Raw genomic sequence first — 27,203 nt, 5'->3', positions numbered from 1 at the left:
TATGCTTGGACAAAATGCTACCTTCTATACTTGTGAGTTTGTTTCATTTTGGGTTTCTAAACCTGTCCTATTTCCCATAATTTCTGGGAACCTATTTTCTAAGTAAACTATTTCACCAAACTGATGAATATACAGATAACCTATTCATGAGGTCAGATTCTTTTAAAGTAGAAATAAAACCTACTGAAGTTAGAGTCTTCTAAATTAAAGAAAAGTGAAAATTTTAAAAGAAATAGTATTCCCATGTTTTTCACTGATTTCAGCAAAGACCCAAACTCACCAGCTTGTTGGATGAAATGGATCTTTGGAATTGCCCAACTATCAATATTTTGAACTGTGTTAGGACTCCATTGGTGTTATTGCCTCTGGTATTACTCAATCTTATAATCAAAAATATCTATAGATTACTATCTGATATTAACAATAAATTAGATATATACATGTTTTTTGCTATACATTGATCTTTTTATACTACTGCATTCTATGAAATTGTCGCCTAATAGGCTTAGTCTATCTTAAATATGCTTCTAGATTTCCATTGGAAATATTCATTTACTGTCCAGCATCTCTTTTAGCTCTATGCCTGCGCCAGGAATTTATGCCACACGTGAACAAGTTTATCATGTTAGACACATGAGAATTACTGCCCATTCCTTAGGTATTTTAGATCAGGATGATTTTGTCATCAATAACTGTAATCATGTAATCAATTAAAATGAAAGAAAACATGGAGTAAATCTGTGTATGGTCCTCATTTTTACAGAGTGAAACCATGGTAGAACAACTGAAAATTGCTTGGGTTCTTAAATGTGACAGCATCTTTCAATAAGGATGGTTTAAAATAAGAAGTCACCAAAGAAGGAAATAAAAGTCTCAGAAGTATAGTGGAAAAGGAAAGATTTCTTTAAAACACAAATGCCAGTTTTCACAGTAGAGGTCAGGGTAGACAGGAAGCCAAATAGTGATGTGATCTCTGAAAGAGAACTATCCCAATAGTTACTTGGAATGGCATGCTCGAGAAAGAACTTCAAAAAGCAAAGAAAAAGTAAGAGAGCACCATTCACCAAAATGCTTCGGTGACTAGAAGTGTGATTCAATCTTGAGGGTTGTTTAATTACCAGAAACCCTTGATGATTCAAATTGGGAAAAATGGATTAGGGAAAGAAATATATTTGGAAGCTAAAAAAGAAAAAAGTGAAATGTCCTCTTCATTTCTTTCAGTTGTAGCTATGCATCCATGATTGCCATGATTCTGGTTTACCTTCAAAGACCTATTTGTGCTTTAGCTGTTTGGATCTGTTATAATAGAAGCTTGTCCTTATCCCACACAGGATATGATATCGGTCATTGCGGAAAAAGGACCAGAATCAGAAGAAGTATTCCAATCCATTTCCGATAGATCACACTTGGTCCTGAGGGATAAGATCTATACTGAGCAACACATTAATTGGGACCAAGAATCAGTACTCACAGTAGCTTACCTTTTAAAGGTAAGGCAGTATTTTGCATCACCAACATTCAGCATCCCTCTAGAGATGCATATTCTGTCCTTGAGATTACCAGATCATGACAGTTTTCTTGAACTATGGATACATGATCTCCAAATAAGAGTCACTTTAGGTAAAAGTGTGACAAGCTCAAAGATTCATCACAAAGACACAGGTGAACACTTTCTGTTGGAGGTTAACTTTCTCATACATCAGATGAGCTTTTTTGGCATTACAAATGTTCCCACTGATTTCACCTCTCTAACTATACCACCTGAATTAATAATAGAACAAGTAATAATAGTAATAAAAGTGTGTTTTACACGATGCATGTCTTAAATCATACTTACCACAAAAACTTAAGTAACAACAGTACAAAATAGCTATTCTACCACAGACTTGTAATGTGAGAGAATTGCATGTTGCCAATTCTATATCCAGTCCAATATCTATGTCCAGTAGATATATAAAATTGTTTTCCTTCTCTAAGAAAAAATAAAGCAGTATTTTCACTTTTTCCTGATATTGCCATCCTAACCCCATGTCAAATACTGAAGAATTAGCCTAACTTACTTCTAAGTAGTCTAATATGCTTAACTTCTCAGTGAGCAGCAGTAACTCTAGAGCAAATATCATTGTTTGATTTTTATTTGGGGCATGATCTGAGATTGCCTCTAAGTAGACTGGAGCTATGGCCCCAGACATCAAGAGAAAAGATAATGCTCTGAGAGTAGCCATGGTTAATAACGTTAGGCAATGGTAACCAATGATCCCCCCTTGGCCCTCGAGCTTGCCAAGTGCATCTGGCTCTCATTGCCAGAAACCTGGGACCACATCACAGGGAGGAAAGTGAAGATCAGTAACTGGAAGTCATGTGTATTCACAGCAATTTAAAGGTACAGGAACACCTGGGCACCTTCCATTTGTCTGAATTTCTATCCTTGATACAATGTGAAAGTTAATTGTGGCATTTCAAACAAGTTGCTGCTTACAATTAATTTAAATAGTTGAATATTTACACATTTTAATTGAATATTTACATGTTTTAAGAATGGATGTGAAACTGTGAGACATTCTCACATGTAAAACAGTGTGCTTAAGTAAGGAAGTTCACCACTATTCCAGGTGTACCCAGAGGCATACATATATATTACAACTTTACTCTCTGTGAACTGAAAGTACAAGTTCACCTAATTATACAATCAGAATGAAGCATTTCCTGGCCCTGTCATTTTTGGATGGTTTTTTATTTTCAGAAAGAACACTTTGCTTTTTGTTTGTTTTATTGGTTTTTTAATACTTACTGTTCATTTTTTCTTCTTTTAATAAAACTATTATTACTACCAATTTATTCATTCATTTATTTATTAATTTTCATCTTGAAACTGCTACACTCTACCACTTCATCCTTTATGAGTCTCTTTCCTTCTCCTCTGAGCAGGTCAAGGTCCCCATGTGTTATCCTTGCACCCTGACAAATCAATTCTCTTCAAGGTTAGCACAACTTTTCCTACTGAGGCCAGCTGGGTGAGGGTTTCCACAGACAGTCAACAGTTTTAGGGATAGACCCTGTTCCAAATGTTGGGGGACCCACATGGTGTCCGAGCTGCACATTTGCTACATATATGCCATATGTCACAGCGCAGCTTCTGTATGCTTTTTGGTTGGTGTTCACTTCTTGGCAGCTCTCAATGGTCCACGGTAGTTGAGTCTGTTGATCTTCTTGTAGAGTCCCTATCTTGATCGGGGCCCTGAATTCTTTCCTCAATTATTCACTAAGAGTCCATAGCTCTATCTAATGTTTCCCTGTGGGTCTCTATCTGTTTTAGCCAGCTGCTGGGTGAAGTCTCTCAGAGAGCAGTCATGCTAGGCTACTGTCTGGATATCCCACAGAGCGGCTGACCTCCATTGAGACAGATAGAATTTCAGCCTGTGAGTTGGAAAGCATATCGCTGATTTCAGGTAGTAGGGTGGACTGAAAACCAGGAAAGGCAATCAGAATAGACAGTAGGGTTATTTCATTGATGCTGCAGTCAGAACTCTGATTCTTTGCTTCTACTCTTAGGTAAAAACACATAGGCTCCTGCCTTTAGTTTCCACTTTTATAATGCATAATGCATGGAATTATTGATATGCAGGATATGGAACCCCCAAACAGATTGTGACACACAAGTTAACAATCCCTGGTCTAACCTCCTATTTTTAAACAAAACTTTTTTCAAATACTTTCTACAATGTACATAGACCATTAATTTTCTTGTGTTTTTTTCATTATAAAAGGATTTTATTAGAAACATACAAGGAAGCTTACTTTATTCAGATTTGTATGAAAATTGGCTTAGTGTCCTTGATGAAGAATCCCTGCTTGGAAAAATTTCAACTATATGAAGGTAATGACATAGTATACACTTGGGGAAATGCCCAAAGTTAGAAGTAATGCATTTTGAGATATATGGGCTTGTCTTTATAGGATTATAAGCTGGAATGATGTCCCAAGACAAGAAGTTTCCTTTGCTAAGACATGTATAGTCACTTTATAAACAGGTGCATTTCTCACACAAGTGTGTTGTACCATGTCTGTAATCCAACCACTTGAGACTCTTCTAAATTATAATGGTCATGGTGTGGAAGACAGCTTATGCTACGCAGTTGTGTGCAAGACAGATTAGAACATTGGTTTGAATTCCTGAGTGAGACAAGTTAAAAGAAGTATATAAGTATAATAACTGTGGGCTATTTGTATCCTAATACTATTACCATAGTATTGTAAATATTGAACATTTCAATACATATATCATTAATTAGAACGGGAAGCTATCACTAAGTTCTTCCTTCTCAACTATAACTACCTAGATAAGTCTGGGTCAGGTATAGCTTTGACTTCTTTGGGTCATTTCCCTGTATCCATAGAATGATTTCTTAAGTACCAGGACTTTGAGCTCCCATTTCTACCCAGGACTCCAGTATCTCTGCCTTATCTATAGCAGAAGCTTTTATGCCTGCATTGTGTAGGGTCACTAGTGCGTCTTCTGCTCCTTGTGTTCCAGAGTGTCACAAGAGTGCTGCATGGATTCATAGTAAGTTGGATATTAAATGTGCCCCCATGGTGGTTAGAAAGATGGTTCATTGTTTAGCAACACTTTTTTCCATACACAGAACACACACAACCTGCAACAAGCTTCATTCATTCATTCTATTTCCAGAGAACCTGACACCTTCCTCTGGGTTCTGTGGGTAGCAGTAATACATGTAATACAGAAAAATGCATACATAATTTTTAAAGTTTCCCATAATTCTATAGGGGAAATTGATTTTCAGATAATATTTTAGCCAACACTAGCAATATTTTACCTAAAATCTGTATTTTGGGGTGGAGTCTTTCATTTGTTTATATTAGTGCACATGCAGAAGCTATGCATGCAGTCGATGGCATAACTATATCCAAAGTTCCATTTCTTTCTATTAGATATTTACTTTATTGACATCTCAAATATTATTCCCTTTCCTCATTTCCTCTCGGAAAACCCCCTATCCCATCTTCCAGACCCCTGCTCACCTATCTACCCACTCCCACTTTCCTGTCCTGGCATTACCCTTCAGTGGAGCAGCAAGCTTTCACAGGACCAATGTCCTCTCCTCTCATTGATTTCTGAAAAACCCATCCTCTGCTATATATGTAGCTGGAGCCATGGGTCCCTCCATATGTACTCTTTGGTTGGTGGGTTAGTTCCTTGGAGCTCTGGTTACTGGTTGGTTCATATTATTATTCCAGCCTATGGGGCTGCAAAACCCTACAGCTCTCTAGCTCCTCCATTGGGGACCCTGTGCTTAGTCCATTGGTTGGCTGTGAGCATCAACTTCTGTCTTTGTCAGGCACTGGCAGAGCCTCTCAGGAGACAGGTATATCAGGCTCCTGTCAGATAGCCCTTGTTGGCAGTCACAATAGTGACTGGGTTTGGTAAGTGTGTATGGGATGAATCCCATGTGGAGCAGTCTCTAAATGGCCTTTCCTTAAGGTTCTGCTCCACCCTTTGTGTCTAAATCTCCTCCCATGGGTATTTTGATCCCCCTTCTAAGACAAATGGAAGTATCCACACTGCGGCCTTCCTTCTTCTTGGCCTTCATGTGGTCTGTGAATTGTGTCTTGGGTATTCTGAGCGTTTTGGTTGATATTCACTCATCAATGAGTGCATAAGATGTGTTTGTTTTTCGTTTGTTTGATTGGTTGGTTTTGGGTTACCTCACTCAGGATATTTTCTAGTTCTACCCATTTGCCTAAGAATTTCATGAATTCATTGATTTTAATAGCTGAGCAGTACTCCATCTTATAAATGTACATTTTCTGTACCTATACCTCTGTTGAGGGACATGTGGGTTCTTTCCAGCTTCTGCCTACTATATAAATAAGGCTACTATGAGCATAGTGGAGCATGTAGCCTTATTGTCTGTTGGAGCTTCTTCAGGATATAAGCCAAGGTCCGCTGGTAGTACTATGTCCAATTTTCTGAGGAATCAACAACCCGATATCCAGAGTGGTTTTACCAACTTGCAGTCCCACCAGCAATGTAGGAGTGTTCCTCTTTCTCCACATCCTCACCAGCATCTGCTGTCCCCCAAGTTTTTGGTCCTGGCAATTTTAACTGGAATGAGGTGGAATTTCAGGGTTATTTTGATTTGCATTTCCCTAATGATTAAGGATGTTGACAATGCAGCATTACTTGTCAGACAATCAACAGTAAAATTTTCCTTTGTCTATATAGTATTCTACTGAAGATGCCACAAGCAAATTACATTGTCCTTAAACAGCTCATTTGTGTGCTATTAAAAATTAAAACTTCTGCCAAGAATACTCTAGACAGCTTCATCTTATCTATCCGTATAGCCCCACATGTGTTATGGGATCAGACTTGTGTGAACTCATTATTTGGAAGTGACATTCCAAAAAAAGGTAAGAGGATCTGATTTTTCCCTTTGAGAACAAAGTAGTCATTGTGATCAAGAAATTGGGAGTACCTCAGAAAGGTCAGCGATGTTAAAGGAAACCCTAAGATTGCATTATTCTGGAGTGGGAGATACATTGATCTATTCCAGGAAACATTGGGAAGGGAGATTGTTAACATAGTTTGAAGGAAGTGAATCATTTGTTTTTTGTTCTTTCTTTCCTTTTTACTTTTTTTTCAGATATTGATCTTAGATATTAATGTTTTACCCAATAATATGCTGCATGTATAATGGTAGTTCAAGAAGACTACAGTAAAGTTGAAAAAAATCCCTATTACCTAGTGTTTCACTTGTTTGATTATTTACGATTACAGCTGTACTTTGGAGCACATGATAGTTGTGCTTTATCATTGTGAGACTATTAAAATTATGAATTACCCTAACTGTACTACTGGTCATAAAAAAGAACATTGCATACAATTTTATATATATATATATATGTATATATATGTGTGTGTGTGTGTATATATATACACACATACATATATATATATATGTGTATATATATATACACATATATATATACAGACATATATACATATATATATGCATATGTATACAGACATATATACATATAGATATATGTATACATATATATGTATACCTATATATACATACAATATGTAATATAATGAATAATGATGAACATGTACTCTGTTATATAATATAGTTTCTAATATTTTAGCACTAACTTCTACTTACATAAAATAGAAGTATATGTTTGCATTATTTTGGGTACATTTTTAGGTACCTTAATATTTTGCTTCATTTATCTCTTCCTTTTCCTAGAAAGCTATATGCATTTATATTTTTCATCACTTTAATTATTTAGTTTTAATTCTGATTGCAGTACACTACTCCAGGTCTCATCCTCACGACCCCCTCTTCCCTCAGTTTAATTTTAATTTAAAATTTTATTTATGTTTTAATTTTTTTAAAGTTTGTGGGAAGTTACCAGGGGAGAGTGTAGATATGGATGGACTAGAAAATGAGTGTTACTGGGTTGCATGATGAGAAATTCACAGAGAATCAATAAAGGACTTACATTTTGAAAAGAAAAAAAAGTTAGACAACAAAAAAGGCAACAACAAAAAGAAAAGAAAGCAAGGGTACTTTTCAAAGAGTAGTTTCCAGAAATAAGGTCCACAGGAATGAAGTCATGGTGGTATTACTCACCATGGAGTAGAGTAGACCAATGAAAAGCTCCTTCAATTTAGAAAGTGTCTTAATTTGCTACTATTATGATAAAACACTGAGGAAAATTCTGGAGGACAGGTTACACTTCACAATATACTTCTAGTTACCAGTTAACTACTGAAAATGTCAGGGCAAAACCAAAGCGAGGCAGTAAGCTGGAGGCAAGAACTGATGCACAAGCTGTGTAAGAGTGCTGCCTCTTTTCCTGCACCTCCTATCTCTCTTTGTCTCAGTAATAGCTCCTGGGTGGCACCATCCTGGAGTTCTGGGACCTATAAATTCCATTGTTAATCGAGAAAATATTCCACAGACTTTCCTACACAATGGGCCAATCTGTTGTCTCAGTTTCTCAACATAGATCCCTGTTCTCACCAAATTCTTCATTAGTCATTTTTCTATTGCTTTAGTAAAACACCAGGACCAAGGCAACTCATAGAAGTAAATGTTTATTTGGGACTTAGAGATTTAGAGACATTACCATCCTTCAAATTCATGACAGAGGAGCATGGCTGCAGGAAGGTAGGGCAACCAAACAGGAAGCAGAGAGCTGGTGGCTCTCATCTTAGGCAGCAAACGTGAAGCATAGAGAGTACACTCCAAATGGCACCTGACTTCTGTGACCTTACATTCTAACCTATGACATACTTCCTCCAGAGATGTCAAGTCACTAAACCACTCAAAAGATTTCACAAAGATGGTACCATATATTGAGATGCCTGGAATTAGACAGGCATCACATTCAAAATATCACAATGAAACTCCACCTCTTCCCCAGTCCCCTGCATAAAATCACTAATTCAAGAAATCTTTGAAGTCATTACTGTGATTCACTCACAGTTATTCTGGCAGCATATCAGTTCTGAAATGTTACATTGCTTTAGTAGTTCCCCTATTCTTTGAAGTATGTATGAAATTTTAACATGATAAAGTAAGTTGCGAAGAACTTAAGCATCTCCATTTCAGACAGAGACTTAATTTCACAGGTTCATATCTGCTCAAAGTAACTGATATTTTCCTTTTAATTTTGGAATTCATTTTTTTTTATCGATTTCAATTTGGTAAACTATGTAAAATTAAAGAGGACCTTGTTTTTTTCCTTGTGGTGTTACAGATCTCTGTTATACAAATCATGATTGACAACTTTGTAGATATATTTGGAGAAGATGACCCTATAATTTGTGACAACAGTCAGAAGAGGTCAGATGACATAAAGACTACAGTAAATACTGCTGGTAAGGCAAAAGCTTTGAAATACTGATGAATTAAAGGTTTCACCTGCTTCTTCTCAAGCAGAAGTTCCTAGAGATTAAGAGAAATTAGTCATTAAACAGATGGAAGGATGATATTCTCTGATTTCATAAATTTGTAAATATCAAAGCCCTATTGTGGCCTATTATATTAAAACGTGGGAAAAGATTTTTAAACAATACTTTCATTAAATTATATATTAATATGTGTATATATACATAGGTATGCATAAAGACACACATACACACACACATACACACACACACATACATACACACACACACATATATTCTTTCATACATGCATGTACGACAGAGGAACTCCTTACTTAGACCCTGTACAAATTCCAGCATATTACCTGTTATATTTCTCACCTTTCTTCCCATGGTCCATAAGTCATGTAGGATATCTTGGATATGAAATTATTTTTAAAAAGTTCACTTAGAAACAATTATTCGATTTAAAAATTCATTACACATACTCCCAAGAGTGAACAATGTGCCAACAAGCTTTGCTATTCTTGGACAGAAACACTGATGTTTAATTTCATTTGATTCGTAATCTTGCCAAATGCTTAGCATTTGGTATCAATATGAAGTTGCACAGGATCCACTACAACACCTATGTGAGGAATCTTAACAAATAACACATTCAGGAGCAGATATATTGTTAACTCAAGAAGTTTTTGTGTACAGTTCAGAAAATATACTGAAAACTAGTCTGATCTGAAGTGGGGTGAATCTATCATCAGAGAATGTTTTTCTAACTAAGACATTTCTTGACTTCATTTAGCAGGGGACAACGAAACAACTGCAACATATGACTTTCCACAAAGGAAACTTCCTCATGACTAAAGAAGGTTCCTGTCATTCTATTTCAATAAAAGAAACAACTTCAATTATACATTTACCCATATTATTTATTACAAATAGATTCACTCACTATTTATTTCAAGTTATGTATTACATATTCTTATCTATTATAATAAATTGAATTAAATTGTTATTGCTTAGACTCGAATACGCCTGATTCATGATTCTCCATAGTATTTGTAAAATGGCATTTCCAGTACTCTCCTCCACCTCTCTTACTCAGGCACCTATATTCATGCAACAGATCCACTAGAATCACTTTATTAATTTTTTTCTTCCAAACTACAATCAAAACGGCATTTTAAGTCCTGCACAATAATTTTGTTAATAGTAATTATTGTCCTAGTTCTGTGAAAATGTACTCTACTAAATTATTTACATTAGGAAAATAGCTCTTTTTTTTGAGGGCTCAAGATATCAACATACAGCAGTTCTAATGTCAGGAGGTTGTAGCTAGTGAAGTCGTTCACCTAATTCAGAAGCAGAGGACAATAAATATTAATATTCAGTAAGTTTTTTCTTTTTAAACATCCCAGGAACCATGAAAGGAATAGTAGAACCTAGTTATACTATTGGTTTGGCCACCAGTTACTTAAGCATAGACAGAATCTAAGGACCATAAATACACCCTCAGTGTCATGTCCAGAATCTTTTTTCAGAGAGAATTCTAAATAGAATTCCATTAATGATCAGCATTAATCATCACACATGATAAGATTAAAGGTGAATCATGGCTTCAAAAAACATAGGAATGGTCAAAGGTTTTAGTGATCAGAGAAATGAGCAGAGTCTGAAGTAAAGGCCACCCAGAGACTGCCTTACCTGGGGATTCATCCTACAAACAGTCACCAAACCCCGACACTACAACAAGAAGCATGTACCAAAAGGAGCATGCCATGGCTGTCTCCAGATGGGCCCTGACAGAGCTCTATAAATACAGAGGCAGAAACTAGCAACCAACTATTGGACTGGGCTTGGGGTCACCAGTGGGAGGATCTGGAGGGTAGTCCGGAGTACCTGAAGGGGTTACAGCCCCATGGGAATAAGAATGACTTCAGACACTCAGACACCCCAAGACTCCCAGGGACTGAACCATCAGGATCAGTGGGAGGAGTGGTCTTTGGTCAGGTAAAGGCTCAATAGAGGCCCCGACAAAAGGAAACAGACAGGGGTGGGGGGTGGGGGTGAGGTGGGAATGTGTCAGGTAGAGGGACATACACATGGAGGCAAGTGATGGGAGAAGGGGTAGGGAATCTTTGGGGAGGGGGGCTTTCAGGAGGGGGGAATTGGGAAAGGTTTTACCATTGGCAATGTAAATGAAGATACTCAATAGAAAAATAGATATTGAGAGAAAACAAAAACCAACAAAACAACAACAACAAAATGACCCCAGGATCCCACTTTACACCAATCAGATTGACTACATTCAAAAACCTCAGATGACAACCAGTGTTGTTGAGGATATGTAGAAAGAGGAACACTCCGCCATTGCTGGTGGAGTTGCAACCTGTTACAACCATTCTGGAAATCATTCTGGTGTTTATTTTGAAAAATGGAAATAGATCTACCTGATGACCTAGCAATACCACTCTTGAGAATATACCCAAATGATGCCCACCATGCCACAGAGGCACGTGTTCCACTACGTTCATAGCAACCTTGTGCTGCTAGGTATCTTAGATACCTAGAAGCTGGAAACAACCCAGATGTCCCACAACAAATCGATACAGAAAATGTTCATTTACACAACGGAATACTACTCAGCTGTTAAGCATGAGGACATCCTGAAGTTTTCAAGTAAATGGAAGGAATTAGAAAATATTCTGAGTAAGGTATTCGGACACAAAAGGACACACTAATGTTCTCACTAATAAGTGGATATTAGCCAAAAAATGCATAATACCCAACATACAGTCCACAGACCTCAAAAAAGGTCAACAAGCTGAAGTGCACAAGTGAGGACAACTCAGTCCCACTTGGGAGGGAGAAGAAAGCAATCACAAGTGGGGAAGAAGGGTGGGACCTGGGAAGGAAAGTGGACAGTGGTCAGGGGAGTCATGGGAGAGGGGAACCTGATCTAGGATGGGGAGAAGGAAAAGGACTGAAGCCCTGAGGGCCAGCACAAAGAATGTAAACAAGCAACCTTGGAAAGTAGAAGGTTAGGGGGCAGACCCTCCAGAATGTACCAGAGTCCTGGGAGGTGAGCGACTATCAGGCACTAAAGGGAGCAACCTTAGATGCCTGACAGTGGGGAGAGGGAACATAGCCCACCTCCAGCAGGAAGAAAGATAGGGCATCAAATGAGGGAGGGGCATCCCACAGTCACAACTCTGATCTGTAATTGTTCCTCTCTGAAACAACTGCAGAGATAGAAATGGAAAGGAGCCTGAGGAAAAGAGCCAGAGATAGGCCCAAAGTGAGGTCTAGCTCAAGCGGAGGCTCTAAGGTCTGACACTATTACTGAGGCTATGGAGAGTTCACAATAAGGGACCTATCTTGACTGCCCTCTGAATGATCCAACAAGCAGCTGAAAGAGTCAGATACAGACATTTGCACCCAACTAATGGACAGAAGCACCTGACTCCTGTTGTTGAATTAGGGAAGGATGAAAGCAGCTAAGGAAGGAGACCCAGTAGGACGACCAGCACTCTCAATCTGGACCTCTCAGATCTCTCAAACACTGAACCACCAAATAGGCAGCATACACCAGCTGACATGAGGCCCCCAACACACTTACAAAAGAAACCTCCAGGTCTGTATTCATTCAGAGATGATGCACCTAACCCTCAAGAGACTCTAGGGCCCAGGGAGTTTAGAGGTCAGGTGGGCTGGAGGATGAGGACATCCATGTGGAGACAGCAGGGTGGGGAGGAGATATGGGATGTGGAAAGTTCTGAGAGTGGATGAGATGGGGGGATAAAATATTAAGTTTTAAAAAATACATAAATAAATGTATAAATTATTTAGAATGCTACAGAAGGAATTGAGCTGATCTAGTAAATTAGTGTGATAAATTTTCAAGTCTACAGCCTCACTACTTCCATAAATCTGACTTAAATTTCTAGCCCCAGCCATGGGAGGTTGAGTGCCTTTTGCCAAAGAAATCTTACAGCAATATGTCTAAATTCAACAGATTCTAGCGGTTTATGACTTAGCAACGTCTACGTTGAAAATGAGTTTCTATGGTACATAAAATATTAGACATGTTGACATGTTAGGAAAGCAATTGACAGGAGTATTCTGCTTCTAACACCTATGAAGTGTGACAATAACCCGTACAGCCACATATCAGAATAGATGCAGTAAGTGTACTTACATGTCAGTAGTATTCAAGAAGTTTTTTTTGTAAGTGTAATTTAATTAATTTTTTGATATATTTTTTGTTTACATTTCAAATTATTTCCCCTTTCCTGGATCTCCCCTCTCAAAAAGTCCCATAAGCCCTCTTCCCGCCCCTTGTTACCTCATGAACCCCTTCCTGCTCCCCTTTCCTGGTATTCCCCTAAACTGCTGCACTGAGCCTTTCTAGGACTAGGGGCCTCTCCTTCCTTCTTCTTGGGCATCATTTGATATGTGAATTGTTTCTTGGGTATTCTGATCTTCTAGGCTAATAGCCGCTTATCAGCGAGTTCATACCACTGTGAGGTCAAGAACCTTTGATTGGACTTAAGTTTATTTTCTTTACCTCACAATTGAACAGTTTTGGGTCTTTCATTGGTTTCTCTGAAAAAAAATTTTAGTCTGTAGACTCTAAGAAGCCCGTTCTTTTCTACACTTGATCTTAGCCAAAAGGCCGAGAAGCAATAAACCTGTTCTTTTCTACTGAGATAAAGAAATGGACTGAGCCCAGATGTGAGAGAAGGTGTGCATGTGTGTGTGGGGGGGCGTGCGTGCATGTGGGCGTGTCGGGTGGAGAGTAGCTGAGGAGTAGAGGGAGGGAAAACTATCAGAATATGTTGTATTACAAAAGAATCTACTTAATAAAAAGCAGGAGGAAGAAAATATTCATCAGAAAAAAAGGAATAAAAAGACCTAATTATTAAACCTCAAACTTTAATAGAAAGAAAATAAAATAGAATCATATTTTATACTTATTTTTTCTGTTTTTATGGTGAAGATGTAGAGGATAGAATGAATTCATTTAAGGAATGTATTTTATCCTTGACTATGATTCTGAACTAAGTATCATTGTGATGAGAAGTATAATATACTAATCTACAATACTGACTGACTTTCCTGTAGATGAAGCTTTCTGACTCTGTTCAGTAAAGCATATTTATTTTTAAAGTGTCCTGTGATTTTTGCATGTTGGTCTCTACGGTTCATAGGGTTAATGAAGCTGAATTTTCACATATACCTTTGATAGGTTAAAAAAGAATCATGTATTGAGAATATTTGAGAATGAGTATGAATTTCCAAATGTTTTGTAGAAAATTACTTCTCTTCTTGGATAGATATTATTACTGATATCTATCTGTCTCTCATTTCATCTATCTATTTAGCTATTAACATATACTTTTCTGAGAATCTGTTATTTAATAAAAATGCCTATGGTTCAACAATTATTAAATGAACATGATTTTAAAACCAAAAGACTGAAGAGGATGAAATGCACTTGTCACTTTGTCAGTTATAGCATAAGCTCTTGAATCTTGACTTCACAATGGCCTGTCACCCTGACTGCTAATGAATCCTCAGACTTCAGTGGTTGGTTTACCAACTGCAGTCTTCAGTTTGTTATATAGTGCCTAGAAGGAAAGCGATAATTTCATATCCATTGATTTGCTCTCAATTCCAGGCTCCACTGTAAAGGTATGTATATAGAAAGCAATTGTTAGCATAGCACAGGAGATGGAGAGGTTTGGAGAGGTGCAGGAATCTAGGTGGAGACTTTAAAATGTACAAGAATGTTTACTTTCCAGAATCAATGTTGATATCCTCATAGGAGCCACAGGAAAGACACACGGAACTGTCACCTGTGTCTGGACAAGATCAACTTCATGACTAATCTTTGAATGCTGGAGTGTTTGCTTGTTTGTACATGTGATTGTTTTTCTGCATTGAGAGTTATCTAGCTTATTATAATAGTTTTGACAGCTCAGCTGAACATCAGGATCATGAAAGCAGAGGTCTTTGGCTTGAGTTGTGGAGATTCATGCAACTACACTTTCAAATGCTAATATACTCCAGCTACTCATTTCTAAGTTTTCACCATTCAAGACAGTTTGGGGAAGGGACAAACATACGAAAAAGAAATTTCTGAAGGAAACTGACATATAGGACAATATAGGAAAGGCCAGGGTGTTCACAGGTATGAAAAGAAGTCTAGAATTTTTAATGATGTTTAATTTTTTAATTTCTTACTAAGTTTCCCATTAGCATATCATTTATGTTCAAAGTTACAATTAGTTTTTAATATCACATTCTTCCTTATTTCATACATGTATACAGTGTATTAAATCATCAGTATAAATGTTGCTATAATATTCCTCAGATCTTTTCTTTCAACATTATTTACTGTTTTTTTACTATCATAAACCTTTTAAAATTTAACATGAACATTGTTATGATAACTTATCCACTGAGTACTTGTTCTGTTAGGTGGAGACCTGTACAAGGAGTATCTTATTTTTTCAACTATATGGAAACCCTTGTGAAGAAAGACATTGGAGGAATACATCAAAACTTGCTGTGCCAAAGCAACATAGAACTCACAAGTGGCAGGAAAAGGAATGAGAGACATCAATCTTTATTTAATGATGCATTGGTTGTGTCTAGTAATCTGTTATTCTGTGCAACATGTATTCCTTACTATGAGAGGCTACACTTTAATTAGGCATTTTGTACAAAACTAAAATATTCTTTTCTTTTTTTTTTAAGTTTATACTTACTTCATTACTTACTGATTGTAACTTTCTTTTCCTCTACTGTGTTTGGGGTTTGGCAGACACTCCCCTTTACATTCCTCAACTCATTTTGAGAAAAGTTTCAAACACAGTTTAAAAAAATGAATTATTTACGGTGCCATCCTTCTAGTTGAATTTGGGAACGAATAACAACTTGAAAAGGAGGCAGATTCTGCTTATTCTCTTTTGTTGTAGATGTTAACTAGATATAGTCTTTATTTATATTTCAAATATTATCTTCTTTCCTGCCCCCCACCCCTGTGAAAATCCCATGAGCTATCTTAGCTCTCCCTGTTCCCCAATCAAACCCCTCCTGCTTCCTTGTCCTGGTATTCCCCTACACTGGAGCACAGAACATTTATGGGCCTGTCCTCCCTTTGATGTCCAACAAGGCCATCCTCTGCTGCCTATGCTTCTGGAGTCATGGGTAACTTCATGTGTACTCATTGGTTGATGGTTTTGTCCCTGGGAGCTCTGGGAGTGCTGGGTGGTTAAGAATTAGTCTGGGAAGAATAATGATTTTGGCTGACCAGATGCCCCAGGGTTCCCAGGGACTGAGCCATCAACCACAGGGTACACATGGTTCCAGCCAAAAGAGTGGCAGAGGAATGCCTTGTTGGGCTTCAGTAGGAGGACAGGTCTCTGGTCCTATAAATGCCCAATAGATGCCCCAGCATGGGAAAATCGAGGGGGGAGGGTAGGTGGTAGTGTGTTGGGTGGGGGACATATTCTTGGAGGCAGGGGGTGGGAGGATGGGTTGGGGTATTTCGAGGAGGGGAGGAAACTGGGAAAGGGTATAACATTTGAAATGTAAATGAGGAATATATTCAATAAAAAGTGCAAAAAAATTCCAAAAAAAAAAACCAATACAAAAAGAAAAGGAGGCAGATGTGCCGTATCCCATTCCCTGCTCTCCCTTGTCCCTGTGTGTGTATGTGTGTGTCTGTGTGTATGTGTGTGTTGGCTTGTTCCAATTCAATTATAATTATGTTTCTATTTATTTTATTTATTTGCCCTTTCTTTCTCCCTTTCCTTCCTTCTTTCTCTCTTTCATTCTTTTATTCTTTTTTTCTTTTGTTCTTTCTTTCTTTTTCTTTTTTTTCATTTATTTATTTACATTGCAAATGATTTCCCCTTTTCTGGGTCCCCACTCCCCGCAAGTCCCATAAGCCCTCTTCTGTCCCACTATTCTTCCATCTACCCCTTCCCACTTCCCTGTTCAGGAATTCCCCTATACTCTTGCACTGAGTCTTTCGAGAACCAGGGCTCACTCCTCCATTCTTTTTGGACATCATTTAATTTGTGGATTATGTCCTGGGTATTCAAAGTTTCTAGACTAATATCCACTTATCAGTGAGTGCATACCATGATTGATCTTTTGAGACTGGGTTATCTCACTTAGTATGATTTTCTCCAGCTCCATCCATTTGTCTAAGAATTTCATGAATTCATTGTTTCTAATGGCTGAATAGTACTCCATTGTGTAAATATACCACATTTTTTGTATCCATTCCTCCGTTGAAGGACATCTAGGTTCTTTCCAGCTTCTGGCTACTACAAATAGGGCTGCTATGAACATAGTGGAGCATGTGTCCTTATTGCATGCTGAAGAATCCTCTGGATATATGCCCAGTAGTGGTTTTGTCATGGTTTCTCCATCTACAGTGATTGAGAGTTTCGCTGGGTATAGTAATCTTGGCTGGCATTTTTCTTCTCTTAGAGTCTGCATGAGATCTGCCCAGGATCTTCTAGCTTTCATGGTCTCTGGTGAGAAATCTGGTGTAATTCTGATAGGTCTTCCTTTATATGTTACTTGCCCTTTTTCTCTTACTGCCCTAAGTATTCTTTCTTTCTTTAGTACATTTGGGGTTTTGATTATTATGTGACAGGAGTTATTTCTGTTCTGGTCCACTCTGTTTGGAGTTCTGTAGGCTTCTTGTATATTCATGGGCATCTCTCTCTTTAGGTTAGGGAAGTTTTCTTCCATAATATTGTTGAAGATATTTGCTGGCCCTTTAAGTTGTAGATCTTCACACTCATCAATACCTATGATCCTTAGATTTGGCTTTCTCATTGTGTCCTGGATTTCCTGGATATTTTTGGGTTACAAGCTTTTTGCATTTTGCATTTTCTTTAACTGTTGAGTCCATGATTTCTATGGTATCTTCGGCATCTGAGATTCTTTCTTCTATCTCTTGTATTCTGTTGTTGATATTTGCATCTATGGTCCCTGATTTATTCCCAAGGTTTTCTATCTCCAAAGTTGTCTCCCTTTGTGCTTTCTTAGTTGTTTCTACTTCTGTTTTTAGATCCTGAAAATTTTTGCTCAGTTCTGTCATTTGCTTGTTTGTGTTTTCCTCTAATTCTTTAAGCGATTTTGGTGTTTCCTCTTTCATGACTTCTGACTGTTGATCAAGGTTCTCCTGTATTTCTTTAAGTGATTTTTGCATCAGTAGTCTCTATTAGGTTAAATTATCGTAATCATGTACAACAAAAACGATTTTAAGTTTAAACAAAAAAGAGACAAGAGTTATTTAGGCTACTACAGATTACAAAGCAGGATATTCAAAGGGCTGTTTGGAGTCAGGCAGATGGTGGGCACCTGCAGTCCTAGCTCCTTGGAATATGCTGAGGTATTAAGCCCAGGAGTTTAGAGACCAGCCTGAGCAACATAGTGAGACTGTAATGGGATCTGTTGCCCTCTGCTGTTAGTTTGAATGAAGCTCACATACATGAAATCAATAAATAAACCTTTAAAAAATCTATTCTATCTGTACTCTAATTTTAAGGGGGTTGTTAATGCCTTGCTGGCGAGTTGGAGACAGTCCAGATTAGTTTGCAAATTTAGCTGTCAGAGGTCACTGTTAATGTATAAACAATGACAGTCTGCATGGCTGCAAAGAACAGTGAATGTTGTTTAAATGATATACATTGCTTCTCTTACTGCTACTAATATCAGAATTTTCTAAATATGGACAGATAGCTTTTAGTTTTTTGTTTTGGATATTTGGTTAATATGTTTTGTCCCTGTCTCTCTGAAATTTGATTTTATATCATTTACAAAATGTTTTGTTATAATTATATAAGGTAAAAATCTTTTTTTTCTGGAAAAAAAACCAGCTTAGGAGAGATGTGACATAGCATAGGAATTATTGTTATTATTATTATTATTGACTGTATGAGTCAATTTCTATAATTAGTTCTGACTTATCTATGCACCTCATCTAATCATCAATCACATTAGTTCATTTCTTTCAAGAATCCATACTAATGAAAATAATAGTTATGTGATATTTGAGCTGAGTTTTATGAGAAAATGAGTCAATATCCTTGCTACTTTCCCCTATTAAGCAACAACAAAACACAGATGTTAACCCTGCCTTTAACCACTTCCCCACTGGATTTCTGAGGCAGGGAGGGAAGACCTTTAAACCCCACTCCCATCCCCAAACAAGTTGACAAAGACAGAACTGGGAAGAAACTGGAGGTTTTTGACACCAGCCTTCCTTCACTTCTTGGAGCTCTGGATTTCAGAGCCTAAAGGATGCTGTGGTCCCATCCTCCCAGCGGATGTGGCCCAGTCTGGACTCAATGGAGCTTCAGGTCATTTTTTTTTACATGAGCCCCTAGGTTGGAGCTCTGGATCACTGAGGTCCAGAGGATGCTGTGGCCCAGGATTCCAAGGCAATGTTGCCCGGCTTGGGCTCACTAGAGCTTCAGAACCTTTTTGTTTTTGTTTTACTTCAGGAGCCACTCAGTTCCTGTGGCTGGGGATCTGAATTTCTGAATATGAAAGGATGCTATGATCCCAGTTTCCAAGAGAAGTGGCCCATCCTGTTGGTGTCTCTGAAGCTTGGAGTCTTACTAGTTTGTTTTTGTCCTGTGGGACCCCTCTAACCCGAGATAACAACAACAACAACAACAACAACAATAATGTTGGATTTGATGTTGGAGAGGTCAATGTACAATAAATTCACAGAATAAGAAATTTAAAATGATCAGAATACACACATATAATACACAGTGCCTGATTGTCACAAGCCACACCAGAGAATTCACTCATCCAAGTAAGTAAACACAGGAAACAGGAATCATAGCAAATGGAGCTTCAGGAACTGTGAGCCGTGAGCCATAGGGCAGAAAAACAGGTGGCCAGAAAAGCCAACAGCATTGAAGGGTCCTGTTCTTTAATGTCACCAACCAAAGAACAGTATGTTAATATATATCTGCATGCCAGGCGTTCCCTCTTTCTCCATGTTCGTTGTCACCTGGACTGAGTGAATGGTGGAGCTAAGGGCAAGGAGAGCACTTGTGTGTGCTGAAGATTCCTGTTTCTCCTCCATGACAGGTCCACTTGGTGTTTCTTTCACTGAGTTCCCAAATTTCCACAGGTCCTCGATTTGTGTGTCTCTGTTTGTCTGCCATGTAAATCCTAAGTGCACTACTTTGCCCTTTTCACGGCATTGCTGTCTGGGGTTAAGCCAGCAAGTTTTTGTTGTTGTTGTTATTTGATGCCTTTTTGTTTCTGAGCCTCCATCATTTGCTGCGTGGAGAAGTGCAGTTCTCAAAATTTTTTGCTCTTTTTTTGGTGGGGGGAGGAGGCTCTTTGTCCTGCTTTTTCTGTTGTTCTTGGTTTGGTTGCTTGAATTGTTCACTTTTGAGTCCCAGCTTGCTCATTTTGTCCACAGAAGATCCAGCTTGTTGTTCCCTATAGCATCTGCCACTCTCCGTTTCTGTGGACTGATGTGGTGTTCTTGTACTCTCTTCTGGCTGGGACCTACACCATGCCATTTGAGAAATGGACACTCATGGGGAATAGTCATTCATTGCAAGTGGTGGCCACACTCCTCGTTCTGCCAGCAGGCCCCTGCCTCTCCTCCCTGTCAATGTTAATGGTGTGTAGAAGGCTGGGGTGTGGCTATTCAGCCCAAAGACTGTGATCCTCTATATATCTTAAGGTGGTTCATGGGGTCCCTGTGGACATCACGTTCTCTGTTATCCTCATGCAGTTCACTCAGTTCCTGTGTTCCATTTAAACCTCTTCCCCAAGCCTGGAAGTGTGGTTGATTGATCCATTGTGGTACATGCCCTTCCCATCCAGTTCATGTGTGTGCCATGCTTGCAGTCCTCTGGATGCTCAAATTGTACCCAGCAGTCAAAAACAGGCCACTGATGATCTATGACTCTTATCAACCTAAGACAGAGGCATGAACTGAAATGCCTTATTTGTTTATTAATAAACACTAATATGGCTGTGTTTGCTTAAATAACACAAGTAATCTGCTAGTGTCCTCTGGGATGGGTAAGAGAGAGTATAGACACAGTGGTAAGCCAGATGCAGCAACCAACCACCATAATTCCCAGGAAGGACCATAGAGGATAAGTCAATCCAGTGCCCCAGTCAAGCTAATTTTTAATAAATAAATAGGGAGGAATTGAGCCTTTCCTCCAGCCTTGAGCAGGGTAATTCAGACCTTGTTTTGCCACAGTTGCCTACCTAGGGTGGAGCCTTCAGAACTAGGAGAAGTCTATTGTTCTTCCAGATCTGCAGCTTCCTGCAAGGAGCCAGCTACCCACTGAGCAGCTGAGCCTGTTTTCCTGACCAGATTCTGGCATATTGGGGGATGGGTTTCTCCCCTTTAAATTCAGAGTTATCCATTAAACATTGGGCCTTGATCAGAACATTGTCGGGGCTTCACGATTCTCTTTCTAGACCGTTCACTTTCAGCACCCCCTGTCCCCTGCTCTCCTTCCAGGTGTACCCAGTTTGACCAAGGCTGTGGGATGGCAAACACTCCTAGAGCACATTTCATTGGTTCTGTGTGAAAAGCTTGAGGGATGTGAAAAGAAAGGACAACAGCTCTACCTGTGAGATACATCCTCAAATCTTGAGGGAGGAGGCATGGGCCACAATAAACTAAAAAGCAAATGCTCACCCCACTGAAGACAGGAGTGGAGTGGGGATTCCCATGGCCAAAACTACTGCAGAAGATGTTTAGAGCATGCCTTGGGGTGGGACTGTGCATCCATATAATCCCCTTCAGAGCATAGCAGGCTGCATCAACTCAGAAGTGAGCACCTTGATGGTCAAAACCTGAAATGCTCCCTTAGCATCGGAAGGTTCTCAGATACCTAAAGAATGCAACTTTTTCTCATTGAGGGTGGAATGTACCCTCAGAGTACCCAATGAGCTCCAGACCACAACAACCATAAACTAGCTCCATGAGTGAAATGCAGCACATAAGACCTCCACGGTAAGTGTGGAGCATCCGCACTAAGCCTGTCCTCCAGGGTATCCTGAGTGTTCAAGACCGGAGAGGGACAGATACTGGCCCCCCACACAGTGTAGCAAAAGGTCATTGACAAAAAGAAACTAGCCTTTACCATTCAGCCCCTCTCTACATGGCCCTACAGAGGAATGCAGCAGCTTGGGGCAGACACTCATCCAAAAAAGGACTCCCTTTTCAGACAACAGGGAATGCCAGAGCCCCTTTTACCATACTTTCTTTTGGCCCCCTCAGGCCTCTTACTACAAAATGGAGCACAGATGACACACCAAGAAACAGAAAGCATCACCATCAACTCAGAAGTGAGTACCTTGAGGGTCAAAGCCTGGAATGCTCCAGGAGCACTGGGGGGTTCTCAAGCATGGGGCATTCCTGCAATGGACAGAGAGGGCATGCATTGAAATGGATCAACCTCCCTTCTGGCCTTGGGGAAGAGGTTCAAATGGAACTCAGGAACAGAGTGAACTGTGTGAGGACTTCAAAGTACACATGTCCACAGGAAATCCAAGAACTACAGTGAGAAGTGCAGAGGTCACAGTGTTTAGGCCAGATAACTACACCCCTGTCTTACACACAACCTGATGGTGTAGGGAGGAGACATCCAAAGCTGGAAGACAATATGTGGAAAACACAACATTATACAACCCTTGCCACAGAATAAAATCAGTCTCTGGGGAAAAGTATAGCTCCAATTGCCACCGAAAAAAAGAAAAAAGGAAAGAAAGAAAAAAAGAAAAGAAAGGAAGGAAGAAAGAAAGAAGTTAAACAGGACTTCATCTAAGTTCAAGAAACAATGACACTAGAGGGAAGATATAACTGTAAAATAAAAACCATAATCTTCTATTGCCTTGTTTTATTTTGTCTGGGGATAGCATTTCTCTTTGGGTAACAATGGCAGCCTTGGGACTTACTCTGTTGACTTAGCTAGCCTCAAACCTACAGAGCCACTTGCACCACCATAGCAAGACAAACGCTAGAATATTTGTTCTTGTTTGTTTATTTATTTATTTATTTATTTATTCATTCATTTTTGATGTATATGCATGGCAATCTGCATATATGCCTACATGCCAGAAGAGGGCACCAGAACCTAGGAGGACCCTCTATGTGGCTCCCTTGGAATTGAACTCAAGCATCCATAGAAAGAGCATCAGATAGGTCCCTTCCATCTGAGCCATCTCCAAAAGCTGTAATCTTCACTGGCCAATTAATGCTAATATCAGCACAAATGAAACATAATCAGTAATCACTTGAGGTTATTGATAAAAAGGTAAATTCTAATAAGATGGAGGGTAGATATCTGCCTGCTTCTTCTTGTGTCATTTAAGGCATACAAATAAAAAATGTTTGTCTTTTATCCAAAATCTAAATAATTAAGGTGGGGTAAGAACTCATGGGTTGGGATTAACAATTTCTACCACATACTGTTTTGTTTTTGTGTAACATAAGTAGGAGTCTCCTCAGACATAAGTCTGGAAAGGTAAAATGGATAATTTTGAGGGGGTGGGACAGGGTGTATTTGACATAGGATTTGTCGGTGTGGAGAAATCCCTGTCAAGGAAGAAACTCAGTTCGTCTTTTGCTGCCTCTCTGAGACTGAGATTAAAAGCATTTATATCTACTCCCAATTTCTTGTTCTTTCTTCAACCCATGGAAGTTTTTGTGTTAGATTGTTTATTTGTTTCTAATTTCTTGTTCTGTCATTTGATTGACCTCACCAAGATGTATGTTGCCATGCGGATGGTATCCATCTTTCCATCTTGGCTAATGACCTCCCGAAGATGGAAGCAGCCCTGTGACTTAATTTGGCAGGTCATATTTTTTTTTCCTCTGTTTAGTAATCTCTAGAGAACCAGAACCCAATTAAACCCAGTTTGAATGTGCAGAATTGTGAGGAAGCACCTAAAAGCAACCAGAAGTCTCATAAAATCCCAAGATACATGAATCAATCATTTGTATTTGTACAAAAATCGATGACGGAAGACCAGAGCCTCAGGTAGCATGCAGAAACATAGAGTGTTTATTCTGCAGAATCCAACAGCATGCAGGAGTCAACCATTCTCTAAAATGGGGACCCCGAAAAAGGTATGCATGCCTTCTTATAAGTAACCAAGGGAACTTTCTAGAAGCATTAGGTAATCTGCAATTTCATTGATGGGTGCTAGAGTCTAATAGGTGCTTCCTGTTCTGTATTCCTGTGTCATGATCATTCAACCATGTGATGAAATAGGGCTGCCCAGCCCAGATGGTTTTTTCTGTGATATGGTATTTCCCAATCTTTGTGATTGTTCTCAAGCTGTTCTTGGGGATTTTATGATCTGTTCTGGATTTTATGGTCTGTTCTTTGAGCTCCTGTTTTATGACGTAGTATCTGGAACTTATGGTCAATGCCTGTAGCTTGTGTCTTATAACTTTTAAAAAATCAAACCTGATCCTTAAATGGAGGTAAATGAGGTCCTTAAATGTAGATGAATGGGGTTTATATCGCCCTTTCAAATTTTAAGTCTTATTGATTTTTTTCATTAAAATGCATAATAAGAGACAAACATAATTAATTGTCCTTGAGTCCTTCTACATACCAGGCAGACTTAGCTAGTTTTGGTTTATTTGAGATGGAGTTTCACTGTGTAGCCTTGAAAGACAGAGGCAGAAAGAACTATAGACAGACAATAAAGAGTGATTAAATAAATAGATAAATATAAATATTTATAGTTATTCTGGAAATCCTTCTGTAGGTAAGACAGAGTTAGAACCCAGAGATTCGATAGCACATTGGATAAGTGCAATACTGTATTGATTTCAGTAGTCTGATTGGTTGTTTTTTGTTTGTTTGTTTGTTTGTTTGTTTGTTTTTGCAGGAATTGTGGCCTAGTACATACTAAAAAAATAAATAAGTAAATCTCTTTCAAACACAAACATGCAGTAGGTAGTAAATAGGTAATAGAAACATACATGTGAGAGAGGGGACATGAACCAGTTTCAACAGCCCTCAATGCATGTCTCATTCATCTGTCTATGGAGGAGAGATTAGGGAAAGTTGCAGCATGGAAACCACAGAAGCTTCCAGAATCAAGGACCAGAACTATTTACTACATCAGCAGCTATTTGACTGAAGCTTTAGATTCAAATGTTAGGGATTCTGACCCCTTCCTTGCATGCGAAAAGTAATGAAAGAAGCCATGGATCAAGGGCACAAGAAATTTGCAATTTGAATATTTGTTGTTGTTGTAGTTGTTACTCACAGGTTTTTTTAATTGTTTTTGTTGTTGTTGTTGTTAGTGGTGGTAGTTTGTTTATTTTTAAGTATCTCAAGGATATAAGCATTATTTTATCTGTATACCTTAGAGATAATCAAGTATCTATAAGTTAAAATGAGAAAACTAGCACACAAATGTATTGTATTTCCCATTGTTTTTATTTAACGTAACTAAGGAGTTCCTGAGACATAACTCTATAATACTAAAATGGCTGACAGAATCTTAACAAATAGCCCTTCTGGCTTTGCCCATTATGTATCTATGTTTAATGGGTTTAAGTCCCTCCATACGCAGGGTAAGCAATTGTCACCTGACACGCAACTACAAATTTAATTTTAGCTGATCTGACTCCTTCATCTGGCTTCTGATAGAGTTACAGGCTGGCAATAAACCAGGCAGGCAGGCATTTCCCTCACCAAACACACAGACACACAAAACAATAATAAAATCAGGTCTACAGGCATGTTGGCCATCATTGTTTTCCAGGACTGTATATGCCCCAAGAATTGTAGATCAGGGCCAGAAGTCTCACCACCCACGGGGAAGGCAAGAAAGAGCTGACAGCCATCCACAACTTTAATTTCAGCAGAACTGACCCCTTCATCAGCATATGAATGCACCAGACATGCAAGGGTTCATAGACAGAAAGACAGACCAGAAGACAGGCAGGCTGGTCAGAAGGCAGACAGTTAGACAGGCAATCAATGCCCTCCCCTTCACAACACACAGAAAATAAAGAATAAAATCATGTTGTCAGGCTTATTGTGTAGCAAAGGTAGCCCTCCTCTTTTTTTGGGGTTGGGGGTAAAAACTCATAAAGTCACAATGGAAATCATTTTTGTGGTTTCTCAGATGATTGGGAATAGTTCTACTTCAAGTCCCAGCTACACCACACTTGAGCATATACCGAAACGATGCTACACTTCCCACAAGGATACTTGCTAAACCATGCTCATAGCAGCTTTATTTATAATCGCCAGAATCTGGAAACAACACAGATGTCCTTGAACTGAAGAATGGTTATGATGCAGAAAATGTGGTACTTTTACACAAAGGGAACACTATTCAGCCATTAAAAACAAGGACATCACAAATTTTGCAGGCAAATGGATGAAACTAGAAAATATTCAGAGTTAGGTAACACAGAACCACATGGACATGTGTGGCATATACCTACTTAAAAGTGGATATTAGCCATAAAGTACAAGACAACCATGCTATAATCAACAGACCTAAAGAAACCAAGAAACAAGGAGGACAAAAGAAAGGATGGATAAATCTTTCTTAGATGGGAAAACAAAATAGATATTGGAGGTTGATGGAAGAAGGGAACTGGCTGGAAAAAGGAATGGGGAGGTGAGCAGGCCAGGGAAGATCTTATGTAGGGAGAAGAGGGGATAGAGAAGAAAGATCAGTGGGAATGGGGAGGCAATCTCGAGGATGTTCCAGAGACCTGGGATCAGGGGAGGCCCAGAGGGTCTATGGGTGAATCTAGCTGAGACTCCTAACAGGGAGAGAAATGGATCCTGGACCCAAAGTGTCCACTTCCTTTAGCCAGGCAGCATTCCCATTGCAAGGATAAGGATAACAACCCACCTACAAAGCCTTTGGCCAAAAATGTGTCCTGCCTATCAGATGTCCAAGTGTGTAAAAACACCCAACACAACAACAACAGCAGCAGCAGCAGTAGCAAACACACTACTATGGATTGAATAATAGGTATGCCCACATGCACTGATAGTGGGAGACTTCAATACCCACCAAGGGACCTCTCAGAAATGGACAGGTCATCCAACAAAAATTAAAGAGGGAAATATCAGAGCTAACAAACATTATAAACCAAAGGGACCAAACAGATATTACAGAACTTTTACCCAAACACAAAAGAGTATAACTTCTACTTTGTACCTTAGAATGTTCTCCAAAATTGACTTCATATTTGGAGACA

At 38.9% G+C, this 27,203-nt stretch overlaps 1 protein-coding gene and 1 pseudogene across 7 annotated transcripts in view; one reads left to right on the top strand and one right to left on the bottom strand.

Annotated features, from left to right (window-relative positions):
- The window catches only part of LOC127683495 (rho GTPase-activating protein 20-like), a 420,246-nt gene that overhangs the window by 199,627 nt on the left and 193,416 nt on the right, over window positions 1-27,203 (top strand). For 2 of the 7 annotated variants that reach the window (XM_052180771.1, XM_052180776.1), the window contains 2 exons: window positions 8,797-8,917; window positions 9,726-9,938. In XM_052180771.1, coding sequence (XP_052036731.1) covers window positions 8,797-8,917; window positions 9,726-9,787 — 183 coding nt within the window. In that variant the 3' untranslated portion in view covers window positions 9,788-9,938. Of the gene's footprint in view, window positions 1-3,767; window positions 3,878-6,247; window positions 6,436-8,796; window positions 8,918-9,725; window positions 9,939-27,203 lie in introns of those variants that run through there. The other 5 variants (XM_052180774.1, XM_052180775.1, XM_052180777.1 and 2 more) reach the window with 5 other exon arrangements.
- LOC127683985 (uncharacterized) lies at window positions 13,519-13,610 on the bottom strand (annotated as a pseudogene).

Source organism: Apodemus sylvaticus, chromosome 4, assembly GCF_947179515.1.
Source record: "Apodemus sylvaticus chromosome 4, mApoSyl1.1, whole genome shotgun sequence".
Taxonomy (NCBI): domain Eukaryota; kingdom Metazoa; phylum Chordata; class Mammalia; order Rodentia; family Muridae; genus Apodemus; species Apodemus sylvaticus.
The sequence above is the reverse complement of the archived record's forward strand: the minus strand, read 5'-3'. Positions and strand labels throughout refer to the sequence as shown.